This window comes from Choloepus didactylus, chromosome 22 (genome assembly GCF_015220235.1).
Source record: "Choloepus didactylus isolate mChoDid1 chromosome 22, mChoDid1.pri, whole genome shotgun sequence".
Classification (NCBI taxonomy): Eukaryota; Metazoa; Chordata; class Mammalia; order Pilosa; family Megalonychidae; genus Choloepus; species Choloepus didactylus.
The window spans coordinates 7927324-7943102 of NC_051328.1; the positions used below are offsets into that span (position 1 = coordinate 7927324).

At 38.3% G+C, this 15779-nt stretch overlaps 1 protein-coding gene across 4 annotated transcripts in view; it reads right to left on the reverse strand.

The window, feature by feature from the left end:
• TOX3 (TOX high mobility group box family member 3) overlaps positions 1 to 15779 on the reverse strand; it is a 105183-nt gene that overhangs the window by 27779 nt on the left and 61625 nt on the right. For all 4 annotated transcript variants that reach the window (XM_037816344.1, XM_037816343.1, XM_037816342.1 and 1 more), the window contains exon 2: positions 3730 to 3795. In XM_037816344.1, coding sequence (XP_037672272.1) covers positions 3730 to 3795 — 66 coding nt within the window. The remainder of the gene's footprint in view (positions 1 to 3729; positions 3796 to 15779) is intronic.

The following is a 15779-nucleotide window of genomic DNA, read 5'->3' on the forward strand; positions in this document are numbered from 1 at the left end:
TATCATATGGTTTTAATGGAGTATCAGTATTAACAGTTTTTTAATGCGTACTTAATTAGCAACATCTGTCTTTGTTGTTAGCTGGAGCATTGGCAACATTAGATTTGGCTATATAACAAATTGCCACTTTATTGATATGTTAGTGAAACAGCGCAAACTGCTTGCATTATCCACATGCTTCATAAAATGCTGACGGTTTTGTGGTACGCACACATTAATCCAGAAGTGAACATTACACATATTTACTTTCTGTCACAACATATAAAATAAGTAATATTAAAATTCTGCTTCGGTTTTTTAATTTTGTTCCTGGTATATTCCCAAGTATAACGAATGCTTCTATGGAAACGGTTGTTTTGTAATAGCATTTTATAAAAGGATTACCATAGCTCATATTAAAAGGTGCCAGTGCTTTTATTTAAACTGTCAGAGGAGTTATTTTCCTTTATACAAACATTTTACTATATATTTATCAAAGCATTTTCTACTAGTCTTCAACTTTTAAAGACTCTCCATGGTATGAACAGAGAGCTGTAGTGACACAGATATACAAACCACATTGACAGGGCACACTCACTTGGACAAGCGTTATTTCTCGAGATCTAATTAGTAAATCTTAATTTACGGTTTTTCTTCCTTGCTACTCTTAGTTTCTTAGAGCAGAGTTTTAAAATAAGGCCATCGGATAAAAGTCAGGACTGCCTTGTTCAACCATGCTAACCAACCTTCTTCAAATGGAACTTGGGTTTTTTTTCTTTTTGTCAAGGTCCAGGATGTATTTTTGGTGGGGTGAAGGGGTTGGGGGGGCCAATCTGATAATTTTTATTCCTAGCTCAGAGGGTTAAAAATATAGTTCACTTATTATTTATAGTGTTTGGAAGAATGAATTGGTGCAAGATAATTTGAATATGCTATATACATGGTTCAGAGAACTAGAAGAGCTGAAAATCATTCTTCAAACTATCAGTGATGATATAACTTAACCACTTGAGAGAAAACAGAAACAAGGGAAAAACAAAACAAAACAAAACAATTCTTAAATGCAGAACCTGTCAAGTGTCATTATTTGTATCTCACCAAAAAATAGAGGTCCCAAGTTATGGGAAGTCTTTGGTGGGACAAGTTCTTAGCATATTCAAGATATGCATAACCTTGTAACATAATAATACACTTGAAAGCTGAAATGAAATATTAGATTTTCTTACTTATCTTAATAATGACCCCCCAAAATGTCAATTTCTTCCTATAGTCCCCGAGTTTTCCAAAACAAAGGGATGAATTGGCCACAAACATGGTTGGCTAATGAACATAACCCTATGGCTGCATTTGCCGTTATTTTGGCACTAATGTGGTCTAGTAACAGATGCAACTGTAATTTGTGACTCATTTGCTACCCCATTACTGCTTAATGAAATCTAACATATCACATTAACAATACGGATAAACACTCATTCTTGATATGTGGCATTTGGCTGTTTTCATTACCACTGTAATTAACACTTGAAATATTATTTCAATAAATATTTAAGGTACTTTAAAAATGGTCAGGGTAATCATGACACAGACAGAAGACATAAAGCAAATGTGTGAATTTTAAACTCTGAGTATCCTAGTCCCTGTAGTGTTATCTTCAGGGCAATATCTATGTGAAGGGAATTGGTTTCAGGCACAATTTAGACTTTACAGCATTCAAACCTAAAGTCTTCCTGAATTAGTTTACACTCATTAAAATGTTAAAAAAACAAATAAATTTACTTTTAATGCTGTGATTGGGAAATGAGGCACATGGCTGTAATGCAGTGCATTAACATTTACTTGGGCTTTATTTTTTGTTCAAGAAAAGAGGTACAGTGAAATCATTACATAAAATCACCTCTTAAATTCTAACATAAAGCATTTCTTATGCCAGGCAGTCAAAATTAAGGAGGTTTTCATTTTTTATATTTGTTAAGGAAAAGAGCTGTATTACTTGTTATATATGTCCCTATAGTATTAAAAGACAAATTAATTTTAAGTTAGAATTTAATATATTACTATGTCATAACCTAATAAAACAATACAATAAAATTATAATACATAAACAAGAAAATGCTAAAATATTAAACACCTGTAAAGACAGGTAATAACATTAAATACAAGTTAACCATTCTGCAGAGGAAAAGAGTAACTCAAATCATTAGCTATCTGAGATTATAAAAATAACTGTGTGTGACATCAACAAAAACACACTGACTTGCAAATAGGCCATCTGACCATTATCAGATTAATCATTTAGAGTTTACATGATTACTTTTTACAGATACTGGCTTTTCAGTGTTTACCTTGAACACATTAAAGTAGTATGTACATGGTTAAATACCATCTGTACTGAAATGTTCAAAACATTTGTTCCTTTTGATAAAAATGCAAATCTGGAGAACTGTTGTATCAACATATAACAGCCAATGTCTGACACGGTGAATTATCACAGCTGGAATTAAATTGTCTCTGAACAGCTGCTGGCAGTAGAGCTTTCATCAATGTTTGATTCAAATGTAGGGAAAAAAATCCTACAGAATGAAACATCATGTTGTCCTTACAGATGGGGTTTGTGTTCATTATCACAAACAACACAGGAGCCAGTGCCAAGCAATACTCCCTTATCTAAGCCCATCTTCTTGGATAGAGATGACGGTCACTGTAAAAATGATTAATCGAGGACTACCCTTAATTCTTGATTTCCCATTTATTCTAGTACTTTCTCAGAGTTAATTTCTTTCATATCACTTACTTCACAGTACCAAGATCATTTACAAAACCATTATTATTTTCAGTCTCTGGGGTCAAGCTAGTTCAGTCTCCTATATTTGACTATATTTGGAAAATGGAGACTTTTTATTACATAAGCCACAAGAGGAAATGTTCCATTTGGACCAATTTCACTTCTGTTTGTTATTGTTTTAAAATCATAAATCTCACTCACTCTACCATTTTTAGGAAACCATTTTCTTGATCTAATCAAGACGGAGGTTTCTCTGGAAAGCAGGCCAATGAGGCCAGACCACCAGCCCTAAGTCATAAGTAGGGAATGCAGTAAAAAACAGTAGCGAGAGGACGTCTGATCCATTCGCAGCTGTAAGCTGAAGACCAGTCCAGAGCCAACATGGCGCTGCACTTAGGTTCCATCACCCAGTTGTCCCAGCTAAGACCAAGTCTGGGAGCATGCCCATTCATTCTTTCAGTCAACAAATATTTACTGAGCACCTACTATGTGCCAGGCACTACTAGGCCATGAGGGCCTAACAACAAACACAACCCTCATTTCACATCATCCACACCAGAAAACCCAAAAAACTCTGAAACTGTTCTGCTACATCGTTTCCCAAACCAGAGCAACTTGATTAAATTATCTCTAGAGATACAGGTGGTTAAAATATTTTCCATTAAAAGTCACTTCTGTCCTGGTTTCCCAAACGACCACTTATCTGTTTAGATACCAATACAATTTGATTCAACTGTACTTACAGATGCACACACACTACTACATATGCACATGTGCATACGTATATACACTTTTTCATGTTTCTATTTTCTCATATATATACACATATATTTTTGCTTACTTTTTTTTCATAGAGATGTATGTGACATTGGTAGAGATAAATTCAATCCTTTGCTTTTCCTTTCGAGCCTATTAAACTATCTAAATCACCCACAAAACATGAACAGATACATTAAGATGACTCCTACCTCACTGGCAGCAAAGAAAGCGTTGTTTGCATCAGCCATATTCACGTAGTTGTGGTTATTTCCAAACTAAAAGAAAGCAGATTGCTTCATGTTAACATGCAGCATAATCAACAATTATGTTTGTTAACTTAATATTCAGATGTCACTTGGAACGTATGCTGGTGTAACCAGATAAAGGGTAGTTTCACTCAGATCAAATGTGAAATATGACAAAGGTTTCAAAACATTATGCTATACTGTCGACCAGTTCCCTCAGAAAATAAAGCACAGAGCGAAGCTAGCTAACTAAATTATTCTAGAAAAGTTTTGTTTCTCATCAAAACTAAAAGCGAAGGGAGATGATTCCAAGCATTTGGTCAACTGGTCACTAGTGTGTTGTTTATTGAACTGGCATTTGTCAAAGGTGAAAAGAAAAAGAGTTTCCAAGAAAATCACCTTGACACATTTTTAAAGCACAATGGGATTTCACAGCTTACTTTTCAAGGACAGATGTCACAGTGTGGGTAGGTCAAAATTTGAATTAAAGGGAATAAAATTCAATTCCCAGGATTCGAATTCTATTTTCTAGTGAATGGGGTGTGGCACAAATATAAATAAATAATAAAACTAAAGAATACTTTTTAAATCTCCAAACAGTGCTTAACACGCTATCTATATCCATTAGAGCTGTTGAAAACAGTGATATTTAATCTCTCAATGTAACATTAAGTATAAGGATGTTTAAAAAATAAGCAGAATCCTGTGAACACAGCAATTTTTACTAAATTCCTGAACACAATAGCCCATTCATACCATCACAAATAAAACTGTATCCACATTTCAGATATAATAAGCTCTTTACTTCCAGGGACCTGTTATCAACATGTAAAACTTGGATTTTGGCAGAAATACATTTTCAGGTTCAAATGGCCTAAGCAGGCATGTTTTTGTTGCTTTAAACATCCTGCTATCAGCCCGGTACTATGTAAAGGCTCTGTGAGCCTAATTATCTAGAGCTGCATTATTTTCATGATTTTTAAATAGCAAAATCATGCCCTTCATTTTATAAAGTGCATTATTTCCTTCCTTTAAGGCATCAAATATAAAACATAGGTTTGGTCTCCAAAGGGTGAAATGTATATATGTAATCTTTAATATAAACAGAACTAGCAATTATTTAAAGTAAAAGTTACAATTTTCTCAAAGATTAGATAGATACAGAGAATATATTTAGAATATAACATAGATACATAGATACGGAAGACCTACTTCTCAATTTCCTCCTCTCAATAAACCAACACACACTTATTTCTGGGGGGTTCTTTGCCCCTGACTCTGGACCTGTCGGGCTTGAGTAGGGACACCGATTATCATGTCAGAGATCCAAGAACTAAGCAGGATTTATAGAAGAGACTCAAATGGTTCCAGAACGCTGTTCTGGTCTACTGGAGCACCATCCCACCCTGTCAAAGGACACCTAACTAAACACACCTAACTAAAACAATGCGCCATCACAGAGGCTCTCCTTGAGCACTCGGATTCATCTGGATAAATATCTTCACAGGGATTTCTGAAAGACGTACTTGTTAGCACTTAAGACAGATCTTTACCTGTTTTCTCTGAAGACACGGGATATCAAAACTGTGAGTGCTGCGGGGAGCGGGCACGGTTGCCCCCCACTCACCCACACTTTTCTGCAGCATCATATGGATGCAAGAAAAAGTATGGGTTTCTGTCGGCGAGGGGTGTGGTTGGGGGGTTGGGGGGTGGGGGATGGGGTGTTCATGAATTAATGAACCTAAAATTAAAATCTCAGGGCTTCATTGCAAAGGTTCTGTTGGATCTTTATGAGAATTTGGGCTCCCCAAACCACCCCACTGCCTGCAGCACAACTTTAAAGTTACTTAAGTGTAGGTTTTGTTGGAGAATTAGAAATCCATTGAAGGCAAACAGTTCATTATCAGAGAGTATTTTTTTTTTAAAGATTAAACTCACTTATTATCTAATAGCACCTAAAATAACAAAGAAAAATAAAATGGCTATTAAACTAAGGGCCTAAACAATTCAAAAAACAAATTAAGCTTAGAGTGAAATAAGAACTGGGTTAGAAATCCTCTTCTGAACAGTTAGTATGCGAATGTAATTACTGAAGAAACTACAGCTAATCAGCTGTGAATTGTATCCATTAATTAGTATTTGCCCTGGAGAAATGAGAAAAATCAGTAACAACGCTGGCACGGCTGATGAGCTGCGCGGGCTGCACAGCGTTTAGTCAAGCAGGTGGCTCCAGTGGTCCACATAATTTGAAAAGCTCTCACCTGAAGTACTGAGCCGGAATAACTAAGCACTCCTTGCATATCTTTTGTATCTATATAAGGCCTTAATTAATGGCTTTTAATTTAGAAACACTTGACGATCAGGCGGGAACAGTTATAAATCATTTCAAATAGATATAAAGGTTTCTTTCTATTCCATTTGGGGTAAAATATCTCCTCTACGAAGGTGGAGTCGAACATTGACTTGTTGCAGGCGACTGTCTTTCTCCTGAATAGGTGTGTAGGACCTTGGCTAAGTGTGGTGGGGAAGCCAAAAAAACCAAAGGATGCCCAGTTAAATCTGAATTTTAGATAAACATCTCTTGTTTTGTAAGGATAAGTATATCTCATGCACTAGTTGGGACATACTTATCCTATACAGACATATATATATATTCTTAATTTATCTGAAATTCAAATTTAACTGGGCATCCTGTATTTTTATTTGCTAAACCTGGCAGCCACACTGTGGAGGTTACAATGATTACAGTGGAAGTACTAGACTGTGCACGATCTTCTGTTTGATTTTATTTATTTTAAAATATGACCTGTGAATCTGTTTTACTTGTTTTGTGTAAGAATAGATTGGATTCTGAAAGGAAAAAGTGATCCTTTGGGGACAGATATCCAATATAATGACCTCAGACCAATTAATTCTAACTGAATTGTGTACAATTAAATTTATTTTACGTTCTAAGAGTCAGAGAGATTGGTAAACACATTATATTAGGGAAACCCCCTAGGTCCACAAGGGAAGGGTCTTTACTTGTGTTCACCACGGCCTCCCCCAGAACTAATGGGAATGTCTGGCACATAATAAGCACTCCAGTATCTGCTGAATGAGGGAAGGACAGACTTTGACATCAGTGCCCTATAATAACTCATCCTGATTGGGATAATTTATCTCTTATTTTTTATGATAATAATGATGATGGCTAAGGTTTATTGAGTGTTTAGCCCAGTGAAGCACTCTACCTACATTATTTCCTTTAATTTTCCAAAGTGGGACTAGATATTTATTTTCCCAACAACCAGTGAGCTAAATACAATTATCTCTATTTTATAGCTTAGTACATGGAGGCTTCTAACGGGTCAAACAACTTGCCAAAGGTCATAGATTCACACAAGGAAATCTGGCATCCCTCCTGCCTCACGTTCTCTGTAACTTACATTCTAATATACATAAAAACTTGAATATCTCACTCAGCGATCAGTTTAGTTTTAAAACTTTATTGTTACTTATTTTACTCAAAGCTGGAATTTCCCAGAGTGCATTTCAAAGCACTTGAGTCTGGTAAAATGCACCTCGAGAAAAGGGTTCCACATTTCAGGAAGTTTGAGAAAGACTGCGGACGCTGCCTTCTCTTGATGACTCATATGGCAAGCTAATAAGGCTCTGAAAAGTCTCACAGCTGATTCATGCAGCAAATATTTCTGAGCAGCCTACCATGTGCCAGGCACAGGAAAGATGGTGAAAAAGCTGACAAGATTCCTTCTTGGATGGAGCTTATATTTTTCTTTAGGTGGAAAATAGTAAACAAACAAACAAACAAAAAATTGGCAGTGGAATGCTTGTTTTTTCTCCTGACTTCCCCACAGCACCCTGTGTTTCACAAACACACTATGGGAAACCTGTTCCACACCTTTATCAATGATATTCTTTCCTTTTCCCTGGACCCTTTTTATAAAAGCCATTATCCTAGTTTTACACCATGGTAAAAATTATGGGTGTTATGAATCAACTAAATAAGAATTTCTTAATTATCCACTCTAAGTCACCTTAATTTGGCCTATCCCCCAAATTTCTAGGTGGTCACCTTTCAAGATATTCCTTCAAAGACCCTGTACTCAATCATATAAGATTCTTCTAACCAATTTCAAGAGCTGAAACAAAATATTCTAAATAAACTAAAAGAACGTCAGGTGAACCAGAGAATTAACTCTTCTGAAGGGCATATAAAAACATTATGAAGGAAATAACCAGTCTAACATTAGGCCAATTCCAACCATTTGAAAGAGCAGCTATATGGAGGAACAGTCACTGCTAGTTAGGTAGGGGCATTTGTAAGGTTCACCGGAGGAGGTCGGTCCTTTTCCACTTTGATAGGCTCTAACAGATGTGATCCCCAAAGATACAGTCCCAAAAGACATCATTATAAAGCAGAACTAAATTACTCTGCATGTTGAACTTCTGTATCTTAATTTCATAAAAGAACATCTTCATTGTACTTGGAGGAAGGTTTGCTTTTGCTGCTTGAAGAGAAATTACAGCTTCAGCAAATACAATATATGAAGGATATCAATTAGAAAGGAGAATTACAGGATTTAAAAAAATTTATTAAAGACCATCGTGTTCATGGCCTTTCTGACTGAGTGAAATGCCAAAGTAAATTAATGGAGATTGTTAGGTCTAGCTTACCCAGCAAAGGACTTGGGAGAAAGTGGAGCTGCACAGACAAAACCCATCTGTAATTGCAAGATGGAATACTTCAGCTTGATGAGCCCAACAACATCATTTTCACTGAAATTATTTTGACATCCAGGTGAAGAAGTGTATAGGCTTCTAATAAAGTTGCCTTAACTACGGGGTATCAAACAGCTAAATGGCACAAATTTAGTCCTAAAAAAAAAAAAGGTAATCCTTAGAATTCTCTTTTCTTTTTCCCATCAGATTTGTTAGCAGGCACTATCCAATTTGATGCCTCACTACAGACATCTGTCAAGCTGCTCACACAAATGAACTGTGCCATCACGGATCAAAGACACCAGGCAGCCACACGATGGAGAGGGCGGTGCCCCAAAGTTCACACACTCTGGAAGGGTCCGTTAACCACCCCGTGGAAAACAACAAGCAGGCGATAATCAAGTTTTAACCATTTCCAGTAGTAGTAACACGTTTTAAGAAATAAAGCCCAAAGAAGTGAAAACACACCCAACATGGCAACTGATAATAATTGTGATGATTATCCATGGGGGGACATGGGGGTGACATTAGAAGCCACATTAGAAGCTTAGTGAATAAAGACGGTCTACACCAAAGGTTAGAGGTTCAACAACAGTCTGGAATAAAAACTGCCAACAATGTACTACAAGGTGTACTTAGGAAGATGGCAGATGTTACATAGACACAAACACAAACACATAAACATACATAAATACACACACATAAAACACAATTATGGGTGCATATGTGTATAGATGGATATATATATATATATATATACATGCACATACACATGTATAATTATGTAACTATACACATACATATACACACACTCACACATATTAACAGATTCAAATACAAAGCAAGATCTTTTTAAGAAGATAAACTTTCATAAATATTATTTGCCTTTCTAAATGCCAAAAACTTTCCAGGTGATAGCACCTGAGTATCAGACTCATACATCCAACAGCCTACAGCACTTCCACTTGGGCGTCAAGAAGCATCTCAAACACACATCCAAAATCGAACTCTTCATCTTCACCCCAAACCACCTTTCCCATTTTGGTTGATGAAAACTACACCCTACCCGTGACTCAGGCCAAAAATTCTCCTTGAATCCATTCTTTCTCTTTCCCTCCCCCCATCCAATCATCAGAAGATGCTGTTGGCTCATCCTTCCAATTAGACCCAGAAGGTGACCATCTGTCACCACCTCCCATGGATCTCTCTGGTCCAAGCCACCACCCCCACCCCCTCCTGCATCGCTGCAGTAGCCTCCTAGCAGGTCCCTGGGGTTCTATACATGCCCTCACCATAGTCTAGTCTCAACACGACAGCGAAGTCAAATGATGGCTCTCCTCTGCTCAAAATCTTCCAATGATGTCACTGGGGAGAAGCCTTGCAATGGCCCCATTTCTTCTCTGACCTCCTCTCCAATGTTCTTTCTCTTTGCTCATGCTACTCCCTGGCCCTGCTGACCTCCTTGCTTTTGTTCCTTACACACTACACATTCCCATCTCAGGGTCTTTGCTCTGGCTGGGCCCCTGCCTGGATGGCTGTCCCTCCAAATGTCCCCTGGCTCCCTCCCTCCCTCCTTTGAGTCTCTACTCAAACGTCACCTTCTCTCTGACTACCCTAGACCATTTCTTTGTAACCCCCCTCTACTCCCAGCACCCTCTTAACACTCTTACCCTTCTCTATTTTTCCAAAGCACTTAATACTTTTTTAACATAATGTAATATAGTTATTGTTTCTTCTACACTGGAATGTAAATCCATGAAGATAGGAATGTTTTGTCTATTTTGTACACAGATGTCCCAATGCCAAGAACAGTGTTTGGTAAATAGTAGGTATTTAATAAATTTCTATCAAGTGAACAGAGGACTTTCTAGATGTGAAATGATGGTACTCAGAATTGTTCTCCAAGCCTACTGGGGCAACAAAAGAAGCACTTGAACTTCAACTGAAAACTACAAGCCAAGCAGCCACTACCATTGATTGGTCCCTCACCAAATCACATCCATGGGGGAAAAGTGGCAATAGGAAGAGTTGTGTATCCTAATAAAAGTAATATTTTATACCCTGGAGATAGCTAGCTAGAGAAAATGCTTGATTCTAGAAAATGCATAGACTACTTTATAGAAAAGACAGAGTGGCCAGGTGGACGAGGGTGGGATGTTAGGAAAACAGCAAGGACTCAAGTGTTAAATTTGACAGTTGATTTTTCTAATTTGAAATATTCTTTAAATTTTTTTTGTTTTGTTTTATAGTCTAGGTCAGTATTTCTCCAAGTGTCGTGCCAAGGACCACAGAATAACTAGATGCCTGTTGAAAATACAGATTACCTGACTCACGCCAGATTTACCGTAACAGAATCTCAAAGCAATATGGCCCCCAAATCTTTATTTTTAACCAGTTTATTGGGAAGTCTAATGCTCACTAATATTTGAGAACTTCTAATTTAGTTCATTTTAGATTAATATGGTAGCAATTTCCTTTTTAAAATAATCTTTTCCATACATATAAGGATGATCCTACTAAGATGCTGATATAGCACAAGCTGTTTTGTTTACAGCAATTAGCTCAGATATTTTCAATCTCTTCTCATCTTCCCCACTTAGAGGAAAATGTCATCATTTGTGAGGTGATCATCCTTCCCTCTCTCCTACCCACATCACCAGGAGGAAGGATGGAAGGTCCTAAATTAGGGCAAGTAGAGAATACAAGTTTCACTGTTGGATTTTTAAATAAGTTCTGTGGACCCACACAAAAAACAATAATGCCAAAACATATGGCCTCTACTCAAACACAGAGGCCTTTGGATTTTCATGATCTGGACACATTTGAGTCTGCGAATTGCAAAACCATCTGGACTAGTTACAAGTGGCAAAAAAAAAAAAAAAAAAAAAAAAAAAAAATTAAAACAACCCTCTCAAATCCAACTGTACTTGTTTAATATCAGAAAAACAAATAAAATAGAAGAGAGGATATAAAGGTTCCCAAATCAAGCTTTTTTCTTTAGCAAAAATGGAGCAATCTCTGAGATTGGCCAACCAACCAATCACCACCAATATCCAGGGAATGGTAAAAGAAGAATCCTGATTTTTCCTTACCATGCACCAAGAGTCAATGGAAACACATAAGCTGTTAGGTCACCGCACTGGGTATAAATTGTTCTGGTTTATCTCCCCCTTTCCTCTCCAAAGCCTTAGCAACACAACAGTGCCTATTAGATGCTAATTAATAGGATGTATTTTGGGAAACAAAGAAATAGAAGATATAATTGTTGCTTGTAAGAGATGACAAGTTAGTTGGGATGATGGGACAATAGAGAAATTTAAGGATATAGGGACCAAGTCAGTGACAAACGGCCTCCAAGTTTAGGAGGAGAAGGGATCACAAAGGAATAGCCCCTTGGAGGAGCAAGTCTTGAATCAAGTGGGCCCTCTGACAAGCAGGAAGAAGGCAAGGAGGAGGGGTTGCTGCAGGAAAAATGAACACAGTGAGTGAAGCTGGGTGTGTGGAGGAGCTGCTCAAAGAACAAAGCAGAACACTCTGGCGGCAGGGAGGCCGCCATGTCTCAGGAGAGGTGAGAAGGGAGAGACAGTGGGCAGCCGGGCTCCAGCGGCTAACCTAAAAACTTTGAAATGTATTCAATAGGAGGGTCCATAAAGGATTTTGTTGGAGGGAGGAGGCAGAGAGAGATAGAGACATACAAACCACGCTTGGGGACATCGATAGTCAGAGGTATACAAGATTCTGATCAGGGAAGACTGGAGGCAAAGAGACCAGTTAAGAACACCTCAAAGCTGGCCTGGGGTTTCAAGTGTCGAGGCTGGGCAGAAGCAAGAGTAGAAAGAACGAAGTGCGGCGACCATTTAACCACGAGTTAGGATCGCTCGCTGGCTTTGAATTCCAATCCTGCCAAAATTGTTAAGGGTCCGTAGGTGAGTTAACTAGCTTGCCTTAAGGAGCAGTGTGGTAAAGTGATTAGAGGTACAGATTCTATGAACCAGGATGCCTGAGTTCAAGTCCCAGTGGAGCTATTTGCTAGCCATGTAATTGTGCACAAGGTACTTACCTCCCCATGCCTCAGTTTCCCCATCCGTAAAACAGGGATAAGAATAGTATCTTCCTCATGAGGCTTTGGAGGATTAGTGGTGATACACACACACACACACACACATATACATATATACTTTTTCTATCTGTGCTAATGGCCAAAGTGACATTTCAATGAGATATGAAGAAACCATAACAAACCAAACATATCTGCTTTTCAAACTGCTGTGGTTTACAAGACAGTGCAGGAGAAAGAGTTTTATTACTATAAGTACTCCTTTGGCTTTCCATTGCTATTCAGAATAAAACCCAAACTCCTTTCCGTGGTCTACCAGTTCCTAGGTGACCCGGCCACTGGCTCCTTCTCCTGACCGCCTCCTAAGAGGACCACTTACTCCCTAAGCCCCAGCATGCTGTCCTGGCTGATCTTCAAACAGTCCCTTCTCTGGGCTTTTGCACCTGCTGTTCTCCCTGCCTGGACCTCGCTCCCCTCTGTTCTCAGGTGATTTGGGTTTCTGCTCACATGTCCCCAGACCCGCTCGGCTAAAATGGCATGAACATGTCCTGCCTTATATTTCCTCAGAGGACTTATTACTGTCCAACATCACAGTAGGTATTTGTTTGTCTCTATCCCCACTAGAATGGAGAGTCTGTGATGACAAGGAATTTGTCTGGTTCAGTTTTGTCTCCTCTGGGTATAAAACAACGTCTGACCCACAGTAGGTAGTTGGTAGTATTTGTTGAAGGTGTGAGTGAATGAGTAAGCCAGAGAGATTCAAGTTCAAACCCCAGCCCTACCTCTTACAAGCTGGGTGTCATCAGGTAAGTTGATTTATTTAACTCTTTCTGAACTTCTGTTCCCTCATCTCTAAGGAGGAAAGGCGAGAACTTTGCAGTAACCAAGCTGTGTAAGGATATGTGGGACAAGGCAAACTTGCAGCAAAGAGTCACATGCAGAAGACTCATTTGTCAGAAAATTGAGAGCGAAGAGCCTGGAAAGGTAAAAATCCAGCAATCTGGGAAAAATCAATGGGTCAATGAAATATTTCTTGTAAGATTTATTAAGTGCCTACAATACAACAGACATGTGGTAGGTATGAGTTTAAAAAAATGTGAATAAGATTAAGTTTCTATCCCCAAAGAACTCTAATGAAAGAAACAGATAAAACTCTAATTCACTAGGGATATATGCAAAGTACTCCACTTGGGAAGTCAGCAATAGGTTTCAAATAAAAGGAATCTTTTGAGTGGGGTCTTAAAGGATGTGTAGGAGCTTGCCGGTGAGATAAGGGCATCTGAGAGAGAAAACAATTTGGACTGTCCTAACAGTGGAACTGGCAGACAATGGGGGTGGAGGATACTGGAGACAGCAAGTACCGACTAATTACAATTTGGAGAGGTTTGGCTTGAGCAGTCTCTAGTGATCTAGGGAGACATATGCATTTGTGTCGATAGGGGAAAGACTGAATACAAAGAATAAGGAAGATCAGCCCACAATACGCAGAATAACCTCCAGAAGATAAGAGAATGGCTAGTCTCTGTGTCTTCTGTTGTCTCTGACGGTGAACATCTTTTATATAATGACAGCAATGTGTAAAACAGATTTGCTTGATCTGTTTTGTTTTTTCGGTAGGATTCACTGAAATGACAGCAAAGAGTCGCTATTAGACCAGATGGAAATGGTGGCTACTTAATTTGATGTCACCAGAAGAACAAGAAAGTTCCCTTCTCTCTACCCCAAAAGAGCTGACATTTAAATACAAACTTCCATTATTAGCAGTCCATTCCTCAGGTTTAGAAAGGTATGTCCCATGATAAAATTCTAATATCCCTGAGCGGAACAACAGCTTAGTTCTCATCTATCCTGGGCACTTTGCCATGAATCAGTTTATGTTCCTTAGTCCCACTGATGCACACAGCACTTGTCATCTTCAAGAATACTCAGATAACTCCTCAGGAAAGTCTTTCTTGGCACCACCTTCCTCATTCCTGGCTGGACTGGATTCTCCTGCTCCAAGCTCGAAGGCAAGCTGTGCATCACTCCACGCGTGTAAAATGTTGGCTTTCTGAGTCTGTCTCCTGCTAGACTGCTTGAGGGCAGAGACTGCATGTGCCTGCTAGGGCCTTGCATCCTTAGTGCCTGGCATACAGTAGGTACTCAATTGATGATGCAAGGGCCTCAGGTTCAACCCCAGGGGTACTTGCCATAGGCAGTTTCAATGTGGATAACGACATGGTGCTACTTAGTCATTTCTTTTTCTGTATACATGACTCAGACCAGATCAAATTCAGGTGAACCACTGTTATTATGTTTTGCCAAAGTGTTACCCAGCTTTAAAAAAATAAAAATGAGAAATCATATAGGATAAAATCTGAGTTCTTTTCCTCTTACTGCAAGATGTTGTAGTTCTTATTGCAATCGAATGATGGAGGACCTTAGAGACCTTCTGCTGAAAACAAACTTAAGGTCTCTAATGACTTGACATCTTTACACTGAATACCCTCAGTAAGTCTCCCAGGCATTATTTCTTGCACAATCAGATGAAATTTCAAATGTAAAAAAGAAAAACATATGAAGGAAGACATTCCCCAGTATTTTTAAATAAAAGCATTTTTAACTAATTACAAAATTTCTTTAGTTACCAAACTCTACTAAAACTCTACCAAACTCTATCAAACTCCACATTCTAGAATTTCAGTCACTCTAATTGTGATTTACTATGAATTCCATCCATATGTCAATGACTTCCTACACTGTCTTCTATTCTTTGATCTCCAGTGTACAAACTTCAATGATCTTAAACTATAATCAGTTTCAGGGGCCTCAAACGAAGATGCTAATACAGAGATGCAGATAAAGCTACAGATACAGATAGAGATAAATAGATATGAATATATAGTTAAACAGATCAGTGGTTCTCAACTAGGGTACCCCAAAGGGATATATGGCAATGTCTGGAGAGAGTTTTGATTGTCATAACTGGGAGTGCCACTGGCATCTAGTAAGTAGAGGCCAGGGACACTGTTGAACATCCTACTAAGCACAGGGCAGTCCCAACAACAAAGAATTACCTGACCCGAATGTCAAGAGAGCTGAGGTTGAGAAACCCTTATATACATCAACCCAAACAGTAATCATATATAAAAGATACTTTAAGTATTTCAAAATAAAATTTCAGGATCATTGCTTCTACAATAGCCAAACACAATGCGGTTCTTTCTTCAAGTGGGCATTTTGCTGACTTTGGATA